General features: G+C 37.6%; 1 protein-coding gene across 1 annotated transcript; it reads right to left on the bottom strand.

Annotated features, from left to right (window-relative positions):
• Nucleotides 1-9,823: 9,823 nt before the first annotated feature.
• Nucleotides 9,824-17,022, bottom strand: LOC121259034 (rhamnogalacturonate lyase-like). Its single transcript, XM_041160513.1, has 17 exons — nucleotides 16,879-17,022; nucleotides 16,577-16,701; nucleotides 15,208-15,277; nucleotides 14,139-14,260; nucleotides 13,691-13,744; nucleotides 13,444-13,566; nucleotides 13,236-13,355; nucleotides 12,992-13,127; nucleotides 12,542-12,712; nucleotides 12,092-12,247; nucleotides 11,867-11,973; nucleotides 11,645-11,738; nucleotides 11,409-11,550; nucleotides 11,119-11,272; nucleotides 10,901-11,017; nucleotides 10,526-10,652; nucleotides 9,824-10,323 (listed from the first exon to the last, which is right to left on the bottom strand). The coding sequence occupies exons 2-17, from the start codon at nucleotides 16,690-16,692 to the stop codon at nucleotides 10,084-10,086; spliced, it is 2,049 nt and encodes a 682-aa protein (XP_041016447.1). The 5' UTR covers nucleotides 16,693-16,701; nucleotides 16,879-17,022; the 3' UTR covers nucleotides 9,824-10,083.
• Between the last annotated feature and the right edge of the window lie 1,849 nt (nucleotides 17,023-18,871).

Here is an 18,871-nt window from a genome sequence, read left to right as displayed (position 1 = left end):
TAATTCAATGTGTTTTCTTGTTATTAATAATTGTTCATTATTTAAATTGCTCTTTATTTTAAATTAATTGATTGTTGGATTAAATTAATTTATTTTCATTGTATCATTACATTTAAATTATTTTAATTGATTTGCTGTTTTAAAATCATTTTTGTTGGATCATTTTCTATGGCCCAAGATGTTAGGATTGAACCTCATTTATTTCCCTCTATTTTCTCTTTCCTCTCTTTTTTTCTTTTCTTCTATTCCTTTCTTTCTCCCCGTGCGTCCGCGTCACCTCTCCCAGCCCACCGCCGCCGCGCCGCCTTGGCCCACACCGCCCCTCCTGTTCGCTCTACCACCGGCCGGTGACCACTCCCCGTCAATCCCAGCCCCTATCGCGCCGCCGTTAGCCTCCACGAACCACCCAAAACCGCGGCCTTCTCTTCGTTCCAGTGCCGCCATCGCGCCACCTCTGGCCATCATTTCTTCACCACTTCATCCTCGACCTCATAGCAACCCAATGCACTCATCCTTGGCCTCGATCTACCACCGGTGAATCACATCCATCCACATTTTCATTTTCGACATTTTTGGCCTAAAACCGCCCTCTACGCTGCCACCCATGGCCAACCACCACCACCACTAGCATCACCGACATCTCTAAGCCCTACCTTATCCATTTCGGATCTTGGTTTGTCTCCATTCAAAAGTGGATTTTTGAGACCCACGGCCAGTGTATTTTACCCTATTACGTTGCTGTGTCGCCACCTTTTGCACCTCCGTGATCTTCTAAAAATTATAATATAGTACTGTAAGTATTTTCCCAAATAACTTTCGTGATTTAAATGTATTTTTGCACTAACTCATTTTATCTGTGAACTGGTTGGTTATGCCGGACTGAGTCTGAGGAGTTCGGGGGTCGGATGGATTGTGGACGGAGTTGATTGTATGTTTGGTTTGTGATTAGATTGTGTTGACATTTGTTGGTTGTTGGATATTGGTGTCGTGTTTTGTTCACTGCATTTGCACGCATGTTCATGTTTGTAACTGAAAACTGAGTTTTCGCATGATTGCATAAATGTTCATGTGTTTATTTGAAAACTGGATTTTCATGTGAGAAATGATTTTGAGTATGTTTGAAATGACTGGATTGATTGGTTTGTGAAAAAGGGAAAAGAGACTGTAGGGATGGTGGTAGAGTCCCGCCTGTGATTCTCGCCTACGGTGCACGCGATTGGAATAGTAGTAAGCAGGGATGATAGTCGTGTCCCGCCTGTGATTCGCGCCTACAGTGCATGCGGTAGGGATGGTGGTATAGTCCCACCTGTGATTCCCGCCTATAGTGCTCTGATAAGTATTCATTGTGTGTGATAAATATTCATTCTGTGAAAAGGAACTGTATGGATGGTGGTAAGCAGAGATGGTGGTAGAGTCCCGCCTGTGATTCCCGCCTACAGTGCTCTGATAAGTATTCATTGTGTGTGATAAGTATTCATTGTCAGGAAAGGAACTATAGGGATGGTGGTAGAGTCCCGCTTGTGATTCTCGCCTACGGTACACGCGGTAGGGATGGTGGTAAGCAGGGATGGTAGTTGTGTCCTGTAACACCCCGCATTTTAGTGTATTTTTATTAAAGGATTATTTTTATTTATTTAAAATTTATTCTCTTATTTTAAAATTGGTTGGATTTTTAATGAGTTTATTTCTATGATTTTAATTTGGTGAAAATTATTTTTATGTGCTTTCTTAATATTTATTTATTGTTATGCATTTAAATTGCTTTTAATATTTATTTAATTACTGTGGGATTTAATTATTTCAATTTGACTTTACCATTACGTTTAATTTATTTTAGTTAACTTGAGGTTTTGAAATCGTTTCCGTTGGATCATTTTTGTGACCCAAGTTATGAGGATTAGACCTCATTTCTTTTTCCTCTATTTTTTCTTTTCCTTTTCATTTTCTTTTCTTCTTTTCTTTTTTTCTTTTTCTTCTGCTTTTCCCCTCCCCGCGGCGCGCACAACCCAGCCCCCTCTCCCTCTCTCTCTCCGTCCGTTTGCCTCATCTCCACCCAGAGCCGCCGTGAGCCGGCGGTGGTTGACACCGCCCGGCCGACCAGCTCCCCCTCCCTCTGGCGACCTCATCCCCCAAATCCCAGCCCCTACCTCGCCGCCGGTAGCCCACACGCACCCCACGAAGCCGCGGGCCACTTTCACGCCAGCACCGCCGTGAGCCAGCGGTGGCCTTCACCGCCCACCCCATTGTGTTCCCCTGCCGCCGGCGACCTCACCCCACCAACCTCACCTCCATCCGCGCCGCCGTTAACCACCAATAGCCCTTCAAAGCCGCGGCCACCATTCGTTCCAGCGCCGCCGTCGCACCACCATTGGCCACCATCTTCCTACCACATCATCCTCGACCTCTTGGCAACCCATTGGACCCAACCCCAGCTCCGATCCGCCACTGGTGAAGCTCCACCATCTACATTTTCGATTTGGGCATTTTGGTCTTCTACCGCCCATTTCGCCACCACCCACGACAAACCACCACCACCACTAGCTTCACCGACCTCCCTAGACCCTACCCTATCAATCTTGGGTCTTCGTTTGCCTCCGTTTGAAAGTTGGTATTGTGACCCACGGCCACAGTGTATTTTACACTGTGGTGTTCCTCAAACGTCGCCTTTTTCAACTTCGTGATCCTTGAAAAATTATTATATTGCACTGTAAGTATTTCTCCAAAGAACTTTCGTAATTTAAATGTATTTTTGCACTAACCCATTTCACTGTATTTTTTTAGCATGCCGGACTGAGTCCGAGGAGTTCGGGGGTCGGATGGATTTGTGATTGGAGTTGTTTGGTTGCATTTGATTGGATTTGTAATTGTTGGTTTGGATATTGTGTTGGTACATGTGCATTTCATTATTTCATGCATGATCATGTTTGTAAAAGAAAACTGGGTTTTCGTGTATTGCATTCATGTTCATGTGTTTATGAAAACTGGGTTTTCATGTGAGAATGGATTTTTGGTGCGTGTGTATCACGACCCCATGCCGAGATGGGGCATTAACTCGGTGGAGCTCCTCTGGTTACTCGGGAGCGGAATATACTGAGTAACGTCCCCTAGATTGTCGCCGGGCGACAATGGGATCGGACGAGATGGTCTCGTGCCGACTCCGTAGTCCTTCTGCTAGCGGGGACTAGAGGATGTCTGGCCACGTACGCGCTGGGCGCGGAACTGGGCATCGCTCGTTGCGTAGTGTGGGTGCTTGGCCATGTACGCGTTGGGCGCGGAACTGAGCACCGCTACGAAGCCAGGACGTGCGGATGGTCCATAGGGGAGGCCATGGTGCATATGAAAATAATGCATGGTGCATTTGGAATTAATGCACTATTTTCTGGGAAAATAGTGCGAGTTGGTTTTTGGGTAAATCATTTTCTGGGAAAATGTTTTACGGATATTTTGGGCCAAAATGAGATTTTGGCGTATGTTGGAAAATTATCATTTTCGGAGAAAATGATGTTTTGTGGAAAATGCATATTTCATCATGTGCATGCATGTTAGTTGCATTTAATGCATTTTATATTACGTTGTTATTTTGGGTTATATTTACCTGCGATACCATTTTGTGGTAACGCAGATTTTGATGCAGACGAGGAGAAGGAGGGCGAGCCTGAGGAGACGGCTCCGCCTGAGGAATGATCTGGGATCACTCGTTTGTTTATCTGAAACTATTGTAATATATTTTATGGATTACTGTATAACTGTTATTTAAATCTTTATTGATGTTTGATTGTAAATAAATTCTGGTACTTAGTTGACTATCCGCTGCGTTATTTTATTTGTACACTGTTGCATGTATACACACTGGCACTTCGTTGGGATGTGTGACCGTGTTGTCACCATCCTGGCGTCTCGATCCCTGTGTATTTATATAAGGGGGATTGGGGACGCCACAGGTGGTATCAGAACAGTTCGGCTCTGGGTAAAACCACATGTCCCTTGAGGATTTCAGGAAATGATTTATATCTGGGTTAAGGTTTTAGAATTTCAGAGTTGAATGGCTGAATTAAAATAGGATTGATCTGAGTTAAGTTACTGATATGAGAATTTTTTTTTTTTAGGGGAGAATTTCTTTGGAGATGGAAGATGTTGATCTAGTTCGATTAATAATTGTTTTTAGCTTGAGGTTACAGTGACAGGTTAATGATTTAATCCATATCAATTTTAAGGATAATAGATGGTAATGATGATCACTTGCACATTTGGAGCATTTTTGGTTTTGGCTAAGGGTGCGTAAGATGGATGTATAGTAGTGGTGAGTGGTTATGGATTTCGGAGAGTATAGGTCCTAGTCTCATTTGGTTTGGAAGAAGTTGTTTTGGTTGGTGTGGAAGAGGAGTCAACACAATAGTAGTAATTCAAGAGACCTTAGCTTGGAGTTTTTGGTGAGTCGATCGAAGTGTGCAATTGAAGTGGGTTACTCAATGAATCATGGTTGGGAATAGTTATTGTGATTATATTCAGGAATTAATTGTGACTTGAGGTTACCTAGGAATTTAAATTTTTGAGGCTATACTTTCTTTTGGAGTTTGAGCATCTAGTTGGTTGAATGAAGGATCAAGTTCAGTTTATAAGGACTAAAATGGCGGAAGCGCAAAATCGCCAGAAGAGTTATGCAGATACAAGAAGAAGAGACTTATCCTTTGAAGTAGGTGATTGAGTTTATCTTAAAGTCTCTCCTATGAAAGGCGTTAAGCGCTTTGGTAAGAAAGGAAAGCTTAGTCCAAGATATGTTGGCCATTTTCAGATCGTAGAGAAGGTTGGGCTTGTTGCTTATAGAGTGGCCTTGCCGGACTATTTTGGTGGTATGTTCTTAGTCTGCTCTTAGTTGAATCTTATTCCTGTCTTAGTCTTAATGTTGACCTTGCCAATTTCGAGGACGAAATTTTATTCAAGGGGGGAGGATGTAACACCCAGCATTTTAGTGTATTTTTACTAAAGGATTATTTTTATTTATTTAAAAATTTATTCTCTTATTTTAAAATTGGTTGGATTTTTTAATGAGTTTATTTCTATGATTTTAATTTGGTGAAAATTATTTTTATGTGCTTTCTTAATATTTATTTATTGTTATGCATTTAAATTGCTTTTAATATTTATTTAATTACTGTGAGATTTAATTATTTCAATTTGACTTTACCATTCCGTTTAAATTATTTTATTTAACTTGTGGTTTTAAAATCGTTTCCGTTGGATCATTTTTGTGACCCAAGTTATAAGGATTGGACCTCATTTCTTTTCCCTCTATTTTTCTTTCCTCTCCTTTTCTTTTCTTTCTTTTCTTTTTGTTCTTTTTTCTTTTCTTTCCTCCTTATTTCTTCTCCCCGCGCGCGCAACTCCCTCTCCCTCCCTCTCTCTCCTTCCGTTCTTCCTCTCCCCCAGCCCGCCGCCGTGCGCCGGCGGTGGTCGACACCACCCGGCTCCCCAGCTCCCCCAGCCACCGGCGACGCCACACCTCCGTTTCCAGCTCCATTCGCGCCGCCGTTAGCCACCACGAGCCCATTGAAGCTGCGACACTTTTTCCGCCGCTGCGCCGCCGTCGCACCACCATTGGCCACCATCTTCTTACCACATCATCCTCGACCTCTTGGCAACCCATTGGACCCAACCCCACCTCCGATCTGTCACCGGTGAAGTACATCCAACTCTATTTCCGTTTTGGACTTTTTGGTCTTCTACCGCCCATTTCGCCGCCACCCACGGCAAACTACCACCACCATTGGCTTCACCGACCTCCCTAGGCCCTACCCTATCAATCTTGGGTCTTCGTTTGTCTCCGTTTGAAAGTTGGTATTTGTGACCCACGGCCACAGTGTATTTCACACTGTGGTGTTGCTCAAACGTCGCCTTTTTCAACTTCGTGATCCTTCGGAAATTGTTATATTGCACTGTAAGTATTTTCCTTAAAGAACTTTCGTGATTTAAATATATTTTTGCACTAACACATATAATCTGTGAATTGGTTTGTTTTGCCGGACTGAGTCCGAGGAGTTTCGGGGGTCGGATGGATTGTGGACGGAGTTGTGTGTTTGTTTGCATTGTGAATTGTGGTTGTTGGTTGTTGGTTATGGCTTGTTCATGTACATCGCATACTGCATGCATGATCATGTTTGTAAAGAAAACTGGGTTTTCGCATGATTGCATACAAGTTCATGTGTTTATTGAAAATTGGATTTTCATGTGAGCAAAAGGAAAAGAGATTGTAGGGATGGTGGTAGAGTCCCGCCTGCGATTCCCGTCTATGGTGCACGCGATAGGGATGGTGGTAAGCAGGGATGGTGGTTGTGTCCCGCCTGTGATTCCCGCCTACGGTGCACGCGGTAGGGATGGTGGTAAGCAGGGATGGTGGTAGAGTCCCGCCTGTGATTCCCGCCTACAGTGCTCTGTTAAGTATTCATTATGTGTAAAGGAACTGTAGGGATGGTGGTAAGCAGGGATGGTGGTAGAGTCCCGCCTGCGATTCCCGCCTACGGTGCACGCGATAGGGATGGTGGTTGTGTCCCGCCTGTGATTCCCGCCTACGGCACGCGGTAGGGATGGTGGTAAGCAGGGACGGTGGTAGAGTCCCGCCTGCGATTTCCGCCTACAGTGTCCGATAAATGGGTTGTTTGTGTGAATCATTTTATGGGAAAATGTTTTACGGATATTTTGGGCCAAAATGGAATTTTTGGCGTGTGTTGGAAATAATCATTTTTCTGGGAAAAAATGGTATTTTATGGCTAAATGTATTTTGTTATATTGTTGGTTGCATTAATGTATTTTTATCTCGAGAGTTGTTTGGTTTATACTTACCTGTGGTACCATTTTATGGTATTGCAGATTTTGATGCAGATGATGATGACGAGCCTTAGCTTGGCTCCGTTGGAGGAGTGATCTGGGATTGCTCCTGTTTAGTGAGTTATGTTTTTATCAATTTATGTATTTACCTTTTGTATTATATTTGGGATGACTGTATAATTTTTAAAGATAAATTGTGTTAAATATTTGTATTTAAATTTCTGGTACTTAGTTGACTTATTTATATTATCCGCTGCGACCTTTATTGTGCACATTTGCATGTTGCACACACTCGAGCACATTTCGTTGGGATGCGTGACCGTCTTGTCACCATCCTGGCATCTCGATCCCTGTGTATTTATATAAGGGGGATTGGGGGCGCCACAGGTGGTATCAGAGCAGTTCGGCTCTGGGTAAAACCACATGTCCTTTAGGATAGTACCAGAAAACTTTTTTTATTATTATTTTAAAATAATAAAATTTTTTTTTTTAAGTGATGTAAGTTAAGTTATTTATTTTATATTATGAGTTTGTTGCTATGTCATTTTATATTACGTTGTTGTTTTGGGTTATACTTACCTGCGATACCATTTTGTTGTAACGCAGATTTTGATGCAGATGAGGAGGAGGAGGGCGAGCCTGAGGAGACGGCTCCGCCTGAGGAATGATCTGGGATCACTCGTTTGTATATCTGGAACTATTGTAAATTATTTTATGGATGACTGTATAACTGTTATTTAAATCTTTACTGATGTTTGATTGTAAATAAATTCTGGTACTTAGTTGACTATCCGCTGCGTTATTTTATTTGTACACTGTTGCATGTATACACACTGGCACTTCGTTGGGATGTGTGACCGTGTTGTCACCATCCTGGTGTCTCAATCTCTGTGTATTTATATAAGGGAGATTGGGGGCGCCACAGGTGCCTGTGATTCCCACCTACGGTGCACGCGGTAAGGATGGTGGTAAGCAGGGATGGTGGTATAGTCCCGCCTGTAATTCCCGCCTACAGTGTCCGATAAATGGTTGGATTTTATGTATATCATTTTTCGGCAAAATGTCGGATTATATTTTTGGCTAAAATGGGATTTTTGGCGTTTGTTGGAAATAAATCATTTTCGAAGAAAATGAAGTTTTGGAATATGCTTGTTGATTGCATTAATGCATTTTTATCCCGAGAGTTGTTTTGATTATTACTTACCTGTGGTACCATTTTATGGTATCACAGATTTTGATGCAGATGAGGATGACTAGCCTTAGGCTTGGGCTTTGTTGGAGGAGCGATCTGGGATTGCTCTCGTGTATCGAGATTTATTTTCCTACTTGTTACGTATTTGCCTTTTGTTATATTTTTGGGATGACTGTATAAGTTTTTTTAAAAGTAATTTGTTTTGAATATTTGTATTTAAATTTCTGGTACTTAGTTGGCTTATTTATATTATCTGTTGTGATTTTTATTGTGCACTTTTGCATGTTGCACACACTTGGCACCATCGTTGGGATGCGTGACCCGTGTTGTCATCATCCCGACGTCACAATTCCCGTGTCTTTTATACGTGGAAGTCGGGGCGTCACAATAAGTGTTTCGCTTAAGCAATGTTAGACTCTTGTATTGCCTTGTCATAGGGGCAATACAAGTGCCTCACTAAAGGCCACACTATAAATTGCACAAAGTATTAGGTAAAAATTATATTTAATACATAGGGTTGCGTCCCCCACCCCCCCAAACCCAAACCATGCGGTGCTAGGGTGGGGTGGATGGGGGTAGGATAATGAGTTGCGAGGCCCGCTATCCACCCCTAAACAAAATAAGCTCTATTCTTTTAAAAAAATAATTAGAGAGAAAAGTTTTCCCTTCTTTCCTCTTCATTCCTTCTAAACCATCAAACTCTAGCCTACCTTTTCCTCTATCTAGGAATGAAGCCCTCATTTGCCCTTTCAATTTCTAATCTCATCCATTCTTCATCTTCTCTATTAGTACTTTGCAAAGATCTTGTCCTTTCCATTCGAATGCATCAATATTACGTGTTCAAACAAATGTTCTATATTTCTATTTGAACGAAATGATTTATTGTTTGAATGGAGATAATACCCATATGAACTTCGGACCAGCTAGCATAATGTTTGAAAGGGTGCAATATATAGAAGAATTCTCAACATCAATTCTTTTACTTGAAGGATATGGTAAGATCATTCAAACGACAAAATATGTATTCGTACATAAACTAAATCATTTGAACATAACACATAACATACACAATTCCAACGAGGGTACATTTGAGCAAACTGCTTTGCATTTTCTTGTTCAGATGGTTTCATTTGGTTCGAATGGAAGATTTTCCCTTCAAAAAATATTTAGGAAATAAATTGTTTCGTCCCCAAAAAAATTATTGTTTCGACTCTAAAGTTGTCCGTCGAATTATCATGGGAACAAAAACTCCTTTTAGACAAAATTGACGCTTTCCAAAGAATGTTCTTTGTTATAGTAATCTTACAGGCCATTATTTGTAAGATTAACAAAATCTTATTTATTTTTGCTTATAAATACGAATTGGGGATCTTCTCGGTTGCTTTCTAGTCAAGTTAAAAGTAGTGCAATACCGTACTACAACGTCAAGCCTTCGTAAATATTGTAGAAGATTCAGTACACCCCTTTCATTTTAGAAGTTTTTCGTTTAATATAACGACAGAAATTAGGTGTTTTACAAATTAACTATATGATGTACACTTTATTTTTCTGCTATATATAGCTGGAATTTCAGGTTCATTTGTATGATTTGGGACGAAGACGTAGAAAATAGAAAAATCCACCGACTAGGGGCAGATAACAACCCTACTCGGGGACAATAGAGTTTACATAAAGTCATGAGCAAATCACCAAATCAATTATCCAAAACAACCTAATTATAAATATAATTTAACTTTCTGAGTAGGGATTTAATTATACTACAATTAGATTCATTATATATATGATTTCGTTACAAATTTGAAAAATAAATGAAGTGTTGGAAATATATAAATTATAGAAGAAGACATGATCTCTAAAATTGATAGGTGGGGATAATACAATAAGCACAAATTTTATTGTACTTTTGGACTCACAAAGCAAGGCTGATGCTTGGCCTTGCAATGTAGCAAATAATTTCCTTCTTCTATCTACAACAATAAATGATGCTATATTGCTATATATGTATGTGTATGTTATTTCTTATTTCCAATTGAGGAAGTAAAACCTAAAATGATATTGTGCATGCATGATCACCATTGAGGAGGCCCTTCGAGACGAAGATAGTCATACATGACTCCCTGAAAAACAGTTCCGCCCCTGGATTGTGTAAGATAGATCGTATTGTTTCCTTCTTGGAATAGATTTCCTGATGCTTTTATGCTATAAAACCGATATAACCCATGAATTCCGTGCCTGGCGATGGCATTGTCCCTTCCTATAAGTCCCGTTGAAAAGTGAACTGGTTGTGCATTTGGGTCATTGAACCGAACCTTAAATTGCAATCACGAGAATTCCATAAGAAAAATATCAACAGAGAACAATATGGTGGGTACCAAATGATTGTGCTTCATAAGTAATTATATTTTCTATAGAAAATAAACATTCTTAATTAATATTGTTTTGGCACCTCTAGAATGAGAGAAGGAAGAGAAGGAAGTCTAGATGAAATGAAAAATTGGTGGTTTGCCATACCTGCAATTCAGCAAAATTGGCAGACGCCAAGGCCAGTTGGAGTGTGTAAATTCCGTTCTTATTCACGTTTTCTATTTCAAATTTGATCTGCCATGTTGTTCCTTCATTTGCTCGATTATTCGTACTCCTGCAATGTAATGTGTATTAATTCAACCATGCATTCATTATAGCAACGTAAAATAATGGAGAAATGTAAAAAAAAAAAAACTGAACAAATTGCATGCAAGCGTGCATACTCCTTTTAAAAAAAATGAATAAATATGAGATTTATATGAAAAAACTAATCTTTTAATGATGGATCTCACGTTTTTTCAAAAGGAGTGCACGATACTTATACAACTTATAACTATATTTAACATTACTCATTATAAATACCTAGTAACTTGAGCATAGAACCAGTCTTTTCGATAATCGCTAACATTGATAGTGTAGATAAGATCTTGATCCTGATATAGATCTCCATACCTATCCCATAAGCCATATTGCCTGAACCTACAGCCAGTTAATTTATTGAAAAGTCAGTAATAATATTTTACTTAGATTGAAGCTGCTTTGATCTATATATATGTGTGACTACTGGTCATAGGACTAACTTTTCTGAGTTATTATATAATCTGTTTGTTAGCGTTGGCTTTGGGTCCGGTATATAGAACTCAGCGGCAGTGCGGTCAGGAATGCCAATTTCCCACAGAGTTGGACCATTTCTCGGTGGCCTGTACACAATTAGACCCAATTTGACTTCTGAACCTGCATTTTTGGATGTCATTCCAGTTAGCAATATCGATAAGCTGAGAGTGATCCATGCACTGCATGTTTTTCATGTTGTAATTGGTCTCCTATCAACTAGCAATATTGATATATGCTTCTGTAGATCATATGTTACCTGCTTTAATAGTAATCTGGGTGTTATTTTTGTAATCCCCAACAACACCAGGGACCCACGCATACAAATTATAGTCCCCTGGTCGAACGTTTTTTATTTGGAAACGTCCCTCCTTATCAGCCTGCGTCCAGAACTGATAACCCTAAAAATACACAAAATCTTATAGCTTAATAGTGTGATCGAAACACCCTAATTCATTAACTTCAAGGGAAAAATCATGCATACGAGAAATTTACCTTGGTTTCTCTTTGCCATGATCCCGCCTCTCCAGGAGCAGCCAAACCCACATAAGCAGATTCCGCCCACTCTAGTGATCTCTCATTCATGTAGCTAATAATATACCATGAAAATTAAGTGAAAATAAGTTGCTTTTGCATTGAGTCATGTCATTCGATATTAACATGCATATCATGTACTGGAGAAAATCATATATTCTTGTAACCAAACTATGTACATACCGGTCACGGACTACCAGTTGACCGACGACAGTTCCACGTTGACTGGCAGTGGGGAAATCTTCTGATTGAATGAAGTTGTATGGCCAGCTCTCGACTTCACGCAACATCTGATCATAAAATTAAGTATGCTTTAAATATATAGTACTAATTACCTCAAGTACTACTACTTTGTAGGAAGAGAACAGTACTTTAATTAATTAATTAGCTTAATTATATTGTATATACCTGATCTTTAGCGTCTGCCCAAAGTTTTTGGAGATCCTTCTTTGTGGAAACAGAGTTGAGATATACAAATATAGGACCAAAAACTTTTTTCCATGGCTCTCCATCTTCAAATTTCATGTTTAGTTCCTCTCCCGCATAATGGGTACTCATGAACATCTGGACATAGGCACTCAAGTCACAGTCATGGTCGTATATTACCATTCTATAATTGAATATATTAAAACCTTTGAAATTTGCTGAATGATATCTTTGAAATGGGGGGCAGTTCTTTGAAATTCTGAAAATATTGTACTATTTTTATTCTGCAATTTTTATATGATGTTGCAGAGAAGTTCTTTTTTAATTATTTTCTTATAGCTCAGCTTAAGCGGCTAATTAATTTATAAGTTAATCAGGATTTTAGAGTTTTAAGGATGCAGATCATGGGAATAATAGATAATCTAGACTTACGGAGAGAACAGTAGGGCCCACATGGGAGGTGAGCTCTTGCTTGATGGGGCCCGCCGAACGGAACTCATTACTGGGTGTAATGATCCAGAACCCAACGGGTGGGTCAGCGGATATCCACCCATGAACCTTATTATCTTTACCCTCCAACGAGTACTGATACTTGTCATCCACCTGCGTAACCCGAAGCCATGATACCCATCAGAGAGATAATTTAGCCATTCTTCAGTTTTATTTTTTTATTTATTGTTAATTTTCTGTCTTATTTTTTATTGTTAAAAAGAAAATTCGAGAAACCAAGAAAATACCAGGACTTGAATGATTAATGGACCGGACGATGATCATTTAATTGACTGACTTATTTGACACATGATGCATATAGTCAAACAAAAAGACAAAAAAAATAACACCTTTGAAATATAAATACGAAGAAGAAATGAGATTTTAGGGTACCTCTCCCATAAGTTCTGGATTTGATGTATTAGTCAAAAGAACAGCCTCAGGGTAGGCGAGGGCCTGTCCTTTTTCCCGATCTTCCTGCGTTGGCATGATCCTCTGCTTGTCATCCGATAGCGCCATGTAGCGAAATCTGACCATTTATTTCAAATACCATATATTAATACCATATAGCGTCCGATAGCGCCATGTAATTTTCTCTTGGAATAAAACATGAAAATGAACATTTGTTTTCATTTACTTGTCCACTCGAAGCTTGTAAACGGCTCTTATTTGACCAAAAGACACCTCCGGCCAACCTTTAAGGCGCTCAAATACTGCATACGAATAATATCCCGAGATGCCACGTTGAAAGATGTACCTACAAATTGAAACTTATGTATGAGTACCCAGCTAGCCTGCACTAATATTATAAATAAATACATAAATAATTATTACCACGTACGTACCTTCTTTCTACATTTAAGGGAACGATTTGTTTTCCACGGAGAGAAAGGTTCCATGTCTGAGTAAAGGAAAGCTCTATTTGGTCTTTGTTCTCTTTTATAATCGTAAAATGTGTTCCTGCTATTCTGCAAATTATTACAAATCTTTTAGTTTTGGAGATCAGGTGCATATATGCGGCCTGCATGCATTTCTTTCATAAACCTCTAGCTAGATTTGCAGAGAGAATTTATTAACGAACGTACTACGTACCTCCCAACAAGACCATCGTGACCATCTGGCTCATTCCAAACTACATCCCAATACCTGGAGACATTAGACAATTAAGACATCATGTATCATGTTTTTTGTCGAACAATATTGTATGTAATAATATGATCACTAATGTTACATATAGTCGAGGAATACGCAAGCGTCGTGCAGTAGATTTGTAAAATAGTATGGTCTACTATTAAAAAATTAATTTTTTTTTCATCTTGCACGCTTACAACTTCAACTATTATTTCTCGTATAGAATAACATAACGTGGTAAAACCTAGAAACTATAGGGTGTAAGTATTTAGACAAACGGCTCCCCAAAGTCATGGTCAGTTTAATATAAGGCAAGTCTTTTTCTTTTCTTTTCTTTTTTTTTTAAAAAAAAAAGTTTAATAAGGCAAGTGAATTAAACTGCCGGTCTTGACAAAGTGAATTCACGTACCCTCGATTATCTCTTTCATTACGAGCCTCAAGTAAATTATCGACACCGTTGTACTTGATTCCCACAACATCACCTGCCGGTCTTGACAAAGTGACTTGCACCAGTCCATTGTCCACCACCACCTGAAATGATTTACCTCATCATGATCACTAAGGGTACGTGCATGTCTATATATATATATTTACAGCATTTTGAGATTAAGAAAAATAAAAAAGAGAAAAGGTCGTCGGATCGAATTATATGAATGCATGGTTTGGTTATATTTCGTCCATATAGCCATCATGCATGTGAACCATTTGTTCTGCGTTCACACGCTTGAAAGAGTTCACGGTAGGTTATATGATCAATAGCTTGTTTTTCGGGAAATAAATTATACTTTTCACCCCATGAAGTATTTGGTTTGTTTTCGCAGATGAGATGAAATGAGATGAGATTAGTTAAAATTAAAGTTAAAACTTAAATAAAATATTGTTTGAATATATTTTTTAATATTATTTTTGTTTTGAGATTTGAAAAAGTTGAATTGTTTATTTTATTTTATATGAAAATTTGAAAAAAATTGTAATGATCAGATGAAATGAGATGACATGAATTGAGAAGAGTTATGAAAACAAATGAGCTTCCATTCTACATTACTAAAACCTCAATTTACATCCTAAACTCTCACTATATTTATAAAATTTATTAATAATTTCTTATATTAATTCAAACCTTTTGTATTTCTAGTTCAAATATTTGAAAACTCAATGGTCGTTTGTGACTCAAAAGTGAGTCTAAGCCTTCAACAAATATAAACAACTATTATAATAGCTAATTATGTGCTCATCTACCAGAATATTGTAATTAGCGACACTCATTCAAGACTTGCGAATTCTACGTGCAAACAATATACTAATTTGCAATAAATTTTTATGTCCAGATTTTGAGCGAAGATTCGAGAGCTCATTAGTAGTACTTGTGATAATTAACTACACAAATTTGGTGATTAAGTAATGTTTTAGCTTTTTCTGATGAGAAAATATTATGTAACAAAAAAAAAAAAAAAAAGCTAGAGAGTAGGTGGATTTACCTGTAGACGATCGTGGGTGTCCAGCTTCAGTTCATGAGTTTCTTGGCCGTTGACGTTCGCTAGAACCCTCCTGCTTTATATATACATATAAAACAAATTATCACTACAAGAAAAATAAGCTTTTATGATTAATTTATTGTAACTAAATGACTATTCGCAACTAATTTTAATTATAAATAATCATTTCGCTGGAATTAACTGGTTGTAAATAAGTAGTTTTTGTTTAATGTATATCCAAAAAACATCTTTTGTACTTTTTGTAAAACTTAAAAGTAATTAAGGTTGAAATAACTCAATTATCATGCATTACTGTCAGAGAGAGAGAGAGAGAATCACGGAGAAAAGGAGGTGGAAACAAAGTGAGAACAGGTTCATTATTTGATGAAGAAACTGTGGTACTTTTCTTCTCATACTTTTCGCCAATCAGTTGCCATGAATTGCGGGCTGGGTGCGTGGCAGAACGGGAAGGAAACCTCAAGGAAAGTCAAGTACTTCTAGCTTGTAGGGACAATAGAAAAATAGGGCGCACGCAAACGTATTTCTAGAGTTGGTTTACTAAATATTTCAAAGGGTGACTTTCGTTGCATGAAAAACTGACCATGTGAATACTGCTAAATTTGCTGTTTCTCCATTAATTAATGGAATCTACCACATATATAATTCAATTACTTGCAAAATGAAAGAAAAATATAATGAATGTTGCTATTTTCGAACTCGTTTCCTATCATTTCATACATGTCAGTCTTGTGTACATATTCTCCTCATGAGTACGTACTGCATGACGAGATCATTGTACGCGGTGTGAATCTGACTGAAAGAGAGGATGACAAAGTTATATATATGCATGTGGAAATATCCTCTTCCAAGCATCTTTGAAATTAAAAAGAGGTTTTAATGGCAACATACATGCCTCAAAAACAGTTCGTAAGTAAAATTTAAAGTTAAATATAAAAATTCGACGTACTACGTAAGTTCCATTATTTCACCAGAAGACGGGGTGGATTTATAGAAGTATCAACGTACTATTTCATTTGGAGTAATGCTATTTTTACCTTAAAGTTTCTCTACTGATTAATGTAAATATGCGTTTTAAGTAGTTTCATAAATTAATTATTTAAATTAATATTATTGATGAAAGAAAATCCAAATTATGGAGTACGCGCCTACTACATACTATATTGCCGTTGATAGCAAATATATATATATAAAAGTGTTTGTATCTATAAAAGCCTTTTATAAAAATGTAAATAATATATATATATATATAACATCTTGTACTTCAATCAATTTGTAAGTTTTATCTTTATAAAACCTTCTTGCGAACATTAATAGTAATTTACTGATATAAAGATAATATTTGAGGAAGAACCTCAGGGGGGTCTTCTCAGTACAATCGGTGGTGAGCAAGAAGTAAACCAGCAATATCACTCCTAAGAACCCAACAAGCGAACCCCATTGCCTTCTCAAGTACTTTGCATTCTCCATTATATGGACCTGAGAATATAAATTTCATTAAAACAAGAAACACTATAAAGACCTCCTGATGTGTATGTTGTTAATGAATTCGAGCATTAATCATGTTGTTTGGAAGTTCAGAAATAGCATATATATATAATAGAAAATCTCTTCCTCCAAACGAAGAAAAGAAAAGAGAAATCCAATATATAATACCTATGCAAGCTGCACGCAACGAAGATTTTCCTGCAACAAATGCCAAGTAGTACTAAAACGTACAATTCTTTATCTAATTGATAATCCTTGCTGTCTGATCTGGAATCTTGAGCTAGAGTTTCGAAAACCGTGCAGATGTGAGATCATGTGTATAATGCGAAGGTAAATGGTGTTTAAATACTTGCACAAAATGAATGTCTGTACGTAGCTTCTTTTAATTTTTAACTTTTTAAATTTTTATTAATTTAATATATGTTTCGTCACGGACCCTCTTATTGACTTTTTTCTTTTTACTAATAATTTAATTTATATATAATGCATATTCAACTAAAGGATCAATTGCTAACCCAAATTTTCAACGTTTCTCACGAGGACTAGTCCGATCCAGTGTTTGAAACAACATTATACATGATACGCGTATGCATTCCAACGTGTAGCTGCGTTTGGAACTACTACAAAGAGACATTAGTCTTGGCCTAACTATATATAACGTGTTCACAGACTCGTACGTAGGGAGACTGCTGACTCAATGATGTAACAAATTTTGACACTAATTAAAATGGAATTCTTTAGAGGGAAGCGTTCGGTATTGAAATCTTATCTGAAAAATGTTTACTTTGCAGGGGTTAGGCCGTTAAACCAGAATTTGACAAATTTCCAGACGCAGACATGGTGCGTACGTAGTAGGTTAGAACTTGGAACATGGTCATCAAACCAGCTGGTCCAAGAAAATTGGTGGGCGATTTTCGTTTCAAGAGCACATGAAATGATGTTTCTAAGGCGTCCCCCAAAACAGACCAACAAAAATCGTGTTTTAAAAACTCATCAAGCTAGCAGACTCATGCCATCATAACGCACTTAGTACTACTCGGCTTTTTAGGCTAAATTTGATAAACGCACGTTACTAGTAGGCCAAAATGCAATACGATTTGATGCATTCACAATTAATACAGGAATCAATGACGTCGGGTGACAATTGTGGAATATTGGAGTTTTATACAATTTAGAGATAAGAGATAGACACAAGCTGATATATATAGACTCCACTGCAATAGATGATGCGCACTCATCATGGACAATATTAAATACAGTAGAATTCATGTGTGGTATTTATCTTTTCTAGAATGATAAAAAAAGTATAAGAAATTCTACTTCGGGCGCCAATTCAGTCTTAATTAATTACCCTCAGTCGACTCAATTGAATAAGTTGAGTCTACCTTAGAAATTTTTTTAAAATAGATAAATTGGTGAACTGCAACATTCAGGTTTGAACGTCCCACTATAGACACGACTAACCAAACACCATTATGAATTATTCATGAAAACCTAACAGTGAAAACGTACCCCACCACAAGCAATATCACATGTCACAAAGGTGGCCGAATATTCCAACATGATTTGCATGTTACTTTTTGACTTTATACCGTCTTTTGAATTAACAGACAAAGAACAAGGTTATGTTTCACCAAAACATCAAGTAATGTGGGAATCACCTTTGTCTCGATCGATCGAGGGCCTCACCTGGATTTATTTTTTTCTCGGATAATTAAGCTCTTCATGAACTACCATTTCTGTTCATGAACTACCATTTCTGTTCATGAACTACCATTTCTGTTCCATATTGTATAATTAAGTTCTTTTTATTCCAATTAAGAACAGAACATTTAATTTGTTAATTTGCTAGAATTTTAAATTTCAAGATACTTGGGCCGGGATGCTTGGGGAATGAGATGATGAGATGAGAATTTTGCGAATAATAGTGAAATAGTTTGAGTTAAGTATTTATTTGATTTTGAAAAATGAGAGAGAAAAATTTGAATAAAAAATACTATAAAATTAAAATATTGGTAGAATATAATTTTTTAATATAATTTTTATTTTGAAATTTGAAAAAATTGATTTTTTTTTTTTTTTTTATTATTTGAAAGTTTGAAAAAGTTTAATGTAATTATTAGTTTGAAAAAGTTGTAATGATTAGTTTAAAAGTATTTGT

The sequence above is a fragment of the Juglans microcarpa x Juglans regia genome, chromosome 4D, assembly GCF_004785595.1.
Source record: "Juglans microcarpa x Juglans regia isolate MS1-56 chromosome 4D, Jm3101_v1.0, whole genome shotgun sequence".
NCBI classification, from domain to species: Eukaryota; Viridiplantae; Streptophyta; class Magnoliopsida; order Fagales; family Juglandaceae; genus Juglans; species Juglans microcarpa x Juglans regia.
The sequence above is the reverse complement of the archived record's forward strand: the minus strand, read 5'-3'. Positions and strand labels throughout refer to the sequence as shown.

Excerpts from the sequence above, each read along its gene's own strand:
- LOC121259034 (XM_041160513.1), bottom strand. The coding sequence starts at position 16,692 with ATGGAGAATGCAAAGTACTTGAGAAGGCAATGGGGTTCGCTTGTTGGG. Across the intron at positions 12,248-12,541 it reads TGGGCCCTACTGTTCTCTCC|ATGTTCATGAGTACCCATTA; the intron begins GTAAGTCTAGAT and ends GCCTATGTCCAG. Across the intron at positions 11,551-11,644 it reads CATGGCAAAGAGAAACCAAG|GGTTATCAGTTCTGGACGCA; the intron begins GTAAATTTCTCG and ends GTGTATTTTTAG.